Source organism: Vipera berus (assembly GCF_964194415.1).
Source record: "Vipera berus genome assembly, chromosome: 9".
Taxonomy (NCBI): Eukaryota; Metazoa; Chordata; class Lepidosauria; order Squamata; family Viperidae; genus Vipera; species Vipera berus.
Genome location: NC_138212.1, coordinates 6,770,609 through 6,775,715, shown reverse-complemented (window position 1 = coordinate 6,775,715; position 5,107 = coordinate 6,770,609). Strand labels below are relative to the sequence as shown.

At 45.2% G+C, this 5,107-nt stretch overlaps 1 protein-coding gene across 1 annotated transcript; it reads left to right on the top strand.

The window, feature by feature from the left end:
- Nucleotides 1-546: 546 nt before the first annotated feature.
- Nucleotides 547-5,107, top strand: LOC308672461 (protein NKG7-like; the record flags this gene model as incomplete). Its single annotated transcript, XM_081335421.1, has 4 exons — nt 547-736; nt 1,241-1,387; nt 3,185-3,319; nt 4,992-5,107. The coding sequence occupies 4 exons, from the start codon at nt 547-549 to the stop codon at nt 5,048-5,050; spliced, it is 531 nt and encodes a 176-aa protein (XP_081191547.1). The 3' UTR covers nt 5,051-5,107.

Below are 5,107 nucleotides of genomic sequence, written 5' to 3'. Positions count from 1 at the left end.
TGCACAGTTTACAATTGCCTATTGCCCCCAACAGTCTGGATCCTCATTTTACCCAGCTCGGAAGGATGGAAGGCCGAGTCAACCTTGAGGCCTGTCAGAATCAAACTCCAGCCTGTGGGCAGAGTTTGCCTGCCATGTTGCACTTTAACCACTGTGCCACCAGGAGAAAACAAAATACTGAAGAATTTTCTGGCTCCCGCCCACTCCAGTGACTTCACCATTCTCTCCTACACCAGGGGTAGGCAACCTTGGCTCTTTTATGACTCATAGACTTCAACTCCCAGAATTCCGGAGTAAGCATAGGAATTCTGGGAGTTGAAGTCCATGAGTCATAAAAGAGCCGAGGTTGCCTACCCCTGTCCTACACCAACAGACCAATAAAGAGTGAAAGACACACACAAACACACTCCTACAGTTCTTCTAATGCTGTTCCATTTCGTCCCCTGCAGATCAATGGTCTCCATTTAATCTGTTTTTCTCCTAGGCGTTGTAAAAGTTGCATACCAAGAAGAGTGACTGTTGAAACGCCTTTGTCCCTGCATCAGAATGTTTTGCTGCCGTATCTTCAGCGTGCTTATGGCATCCTTGAGCATCAGCTTACTTTTGATGGCGCTCAGCACTGATTACTGGATAGTATCTTTTGGTTTTCATGGGACAGCCCACAGTGGGCTCTGGCAGTTGTGCGTGAAGATTGAACCATTCAAAAGCCAATGTGATGCTGTAAAGGAGCCCTTTGGTAAGATTTACGGCAGGAAGTCCTCCAGTTTTTTTTCTCTAAGTATTCCCAATAAGGGGCATCAGCAATTGTGTGTATTGTGTATTGTGTCAGATCCAGGGAAATCAGGAGATCCAGGCAGTACAAATGGATATATTTATGGCAAGCTTAATTACAAAAACCTGAACTACTAACACCCGAAGGAAATTGGTCCTCGATAAGGGTATAGGGCCGTGGTGGCGAACCTATGGCACGGGTGCCACAGGTGGCACACAGAGCCCTCTCTGTGGGCACGCGTGCCATCATCCCAGTCCTAGGCCTTCAGCTGGGTTTTATAAAACCTTTTCGCTTTAGGCCTCAGTCGCTGAGTATTATGCGTATTATGTATGGTCACCACCTTGAGTTATTAATAAAGTCATGAAGGCATGGTAAAAAAAATCTAGTAAGCAAACCAAACAGACAAATGTTACTGCACTAAGGATGAAAAATAGACATAACCTTCTGCGTCTACAACTTTGCTTGCAGGCTACATCACAGCTACCCGTGTGTTTCTGATTTTGGCTTCCCTGGCAGCTCTGGCATTTCACTTCTTTCTGATTGCTGCCTTCGTGCCTTCCATGTTTGGCATCCTGGGAAAGCCCTTGGTTGCTTCCGTGGCTGCCTATGTGGCTGGTAGGTGTTACCAAAGATGAAGAGGAGAAGTCTTCGGTCAGGGGGAGGGTGATCTCAAAGAGAATGCAAGATGTCCCCTCCTGGGTGAGTGGGTGGGGGTTAAATCTGGGGAGGTTCAAAGCTTTTTCCACGAGGCTTCAACTGTCTTCTCAAACAATCAGTTGAAGCCAACAGAGCAGACATCATGGCCCCAAATACGAAACAACCAGAAGCAATTCTGGAAAGCTGCAACTTAAGAGAAAACCTCCAAAAATGAGGGTATTACTAGGAAATTCCTAGAGGATGGTTAATAATAGGCTTGGTGGACTTCAGCTGCTAAGGTTTTCCAAAGAATTGACCACTCTGGAAAAAGTCTTCCCTTAAATCAGAGGTCACCAACCTTTTTATTCTGGTGGCCCAGAGGGGAAAGGGAACAGCTGGGAAATTTGTGTGGGGGCACACACGGGCACGCAAACAGGGCCACCTGCACGGCGCTAGTGCTATTTGTACAAGCGCTAGCTGCCGCCGCAGCCACTACCACCCGTGCGCATGCGCAAATGGGCCACGCAACCCATACAGCGCTAGTGGCCCTGTTTGCACAGGCGCACAGGTGTTAGCTGCTGCCGCTAGCCCTGCACACATGCACAAATGGGCTACGCAACCTGCACGCACACTAGCGGCACTGTTTGCATGGTGCACAAGCACTAGCCACTGCTGCTAGCCTTGTGTGCATATGCAAATGGGTCTGCAGGAGCTAGTGCGAGTGGGGGTGAATGTGTGCACACTATCCCGCCTGTCCTGCGGCCCGGTGGGCCCATAGGTTGGGGACCCCTGCCTTAATCTACAAGACCAAACTGCTGTCCAAAGTGAGCAAACGAAGAATATCTTTTGCAGATCCCAAAAGGGAAAGGGCCACAGGAAGTCAAGAATCTTTGCCTGGTATAGATAGTCCTTAAGTTATGGCCACATTTGGGACTAACCGATGCAGTGATTGAGCCACGGCTTTTTTTTGCCATGATTGTTAATCAAATCACATGGTTGTTTTAAGTGAATTCAGCTCCCCCACCGCCAAATTGACTTTGCTTGTTGGACTCTGGCTGGGAAGCTCTCACATGGTGATCATGTGACCCCCCCTCCCCCCAGGATGCCGCAGCCATTGTAAATAGATGCCACTTGCCAAGTGCCTGAATTGTGACCATGTGATGATGGGGACACTGCAATGGTTGTGCGAGGACCGAGGTCATTTTTTTTGAAAGCCACTGTAACTTTGAATGGTCATTAAACAAAGGTCGTAAATCAAGGACTACTTGCATCTCCCTTAGGATATCTACCTGGTGAAGCCAAAACTGGTTTCACGAATATGATTTATCCCTTTCAAAAAATCTTCAGGAGCTGAAAATGAAAGCAGACATAGAAAAGAGCTTTCAGAGAAGAATCCCCTGGTTACGTTCATATAATGCATTTAATCAGGGAAAGGCTAGAAATGCATCTGCACAACCTTCAAGGCTTAAGTTAGTTGAAAACTCGGTTTTCTATGGCTTAGCATGTTGTATAAACTCAGCAGTAGTTGCATTCTCAGCCCACTGGGTTAGTCCATGCAAACTCAGGAAATGGGTTGAGTCAGGCTAAGGGTGACGTGTGAATGCAGCCAAGGTGTGAATTCAGGGCCTCCTTAAAACAGTTTACAAACATTTCCTGCACGATGATGTACTTACTGTAAGTGCAAACCAAAGAGGGAGTAAAAAAACAAACCCCTCACGGCTGAATCAGCACAGAGCTGGGTTAACCAGCACTGATCTTCTCTCTGCTTTTTGAAAGGACTCTTCACTCTAATAGGCCTCGCTGTGTATACGGCCGAAACGTGGAAGGAGAAGCCACCATCTCAAATCCAGGTCTCCTTTGCTTGGTCTTTCTACTCTGGATGGATTGCTTTTCCCCTGTTTCTCTTGGCTGGTGAGTCTACAGCAGTGTTTCTGAAACTCTGACACTTTAACCCATAGGCTGGTGCTTCTCAAATCTGACCAATTTTAAGATATCTAGGCAGGGACTGCAGCCAAGAAATTAAAAGACGCTTGCTCCTGGGGAGGAAAGCCATGGCAAATCTAGACAGCACACTAAAAAGCAGAGACATTACTCTGCCAACAAAAGTGCGTATAGTCAAGGCTATGGTCTTCCCAGTTGCAATGTATGGCTGTGAAAGTTGGACCACAAGAAAGGCTGAGTGCGAAAGAATTGAAGCCTTTGAACTATGATGCTGGAGAAGACTCCTGCGAGTTCCTTGGACTGCAAGGCGATCAAACCGGTCAGTCCTAGAGGAGATCAACCCTGACTGCTCTTTAGAAGGCCAGATCCTGAAGTTGAAATTCAAATACTTTGGCCACCTAATGAGAAGGAAGGACTCGCTGGGGAAGAGCCTAATGCTGGGAAAGGTTGAGGGCAAGAGAAGAAGGGGACGACAGAGAATGAGGTGGCTGGATGGAGTCACTGAAGCAGTAGGAGTGGACTTAAACGGACTCCAGAAGATGGCAGAGGACAGGAAGGCCTGGAGTAATGTTGTCTGTGGGGTTGCGATGGGTCGGACACGACTTCACAATTAACAACAACAACAACACTTCCATTTCCAGCCCAATGGGTGGGGAATTCTGGTTGTTGAAGCCCACACAACTTAAAAGCGGCCACGTTTGAGAAGCACTGGTCTATGTTATTAGACTATCCAACCTCAAACAATTGTGGCTGGTTCACAGATGAAAATATTCAGAGTCATAAAATAATCCAAAGATATTTAAAAAAAAATACTATATATTATCGCAGCAGTCCCCAACCTTTTTCACACCAGTGACCGGTTTCTGGAAAAGACAATTTTTTTACAGACGTGGCAAGGGTGGAGGGGGATGGTTTTGTGTGCTACCATTTAAATGTTTAAATGGTTTTAAACATTTAGTTGGTTTGAACTCCCATAGAAGATGCCCCTTTCACTTTAACCCAATGGATTCCTGCCTTAGAAAAGCCCAGAACATTTGCACAAGATCAGAAGCATTTCTCTTCAGAAAAAAAAATTCCACTCTCCAGCCATTTTTATTTTATTTTTTTTAAAAAAACTTTTCTGCATTCAGTGGAAAGTAAGAATAATATATTCATAAGCTATCTGGTTATTTTTGCACATGCTCAACCCAGCACAACCTTAGCAGTTGTTCATAAACAATTATGCCTGGGCGATCTAAGATTGGTTTTAGCATCTCAAGTTACACTTCAAGAAGCAATGGATGGAAACTAACCAAGGAGAGAAGCAACCTAGAACTAAGGAGAAATTTCCTGACAGTTAGAACAATTAACCAGTGGAACAACCTGCCTCCAGAAGTGGTGAATGCTCCAACACTGGAGGTTTTTAAGAAGAGACTGGACAGCCATTTGCCTGAAATGGTATAGGGTTTCCTGCCTGAGCAGGGGGTTGGACTAGATGACCTCCAAGGTCCCTTCCAACTTTATATTATTATTATTATTATTATTATTATTATTATTATTATTATTATTATTATTATTATTATTATTATTATTATTATTATTATTATATCATCATCATCATCATTCTTGGTCCTTTACTTGCTCTTGTTCTCTCACCTTGCAGGCATTTTCAACCACGTTGCCTCCATGAACGCTCCATCTGCTAGCTATGAAAGGATATGAATGTCCCGGTCAACAAGAGAGCAAGCATAATCGTACAGAAGCTTTTTCTTAACAAGC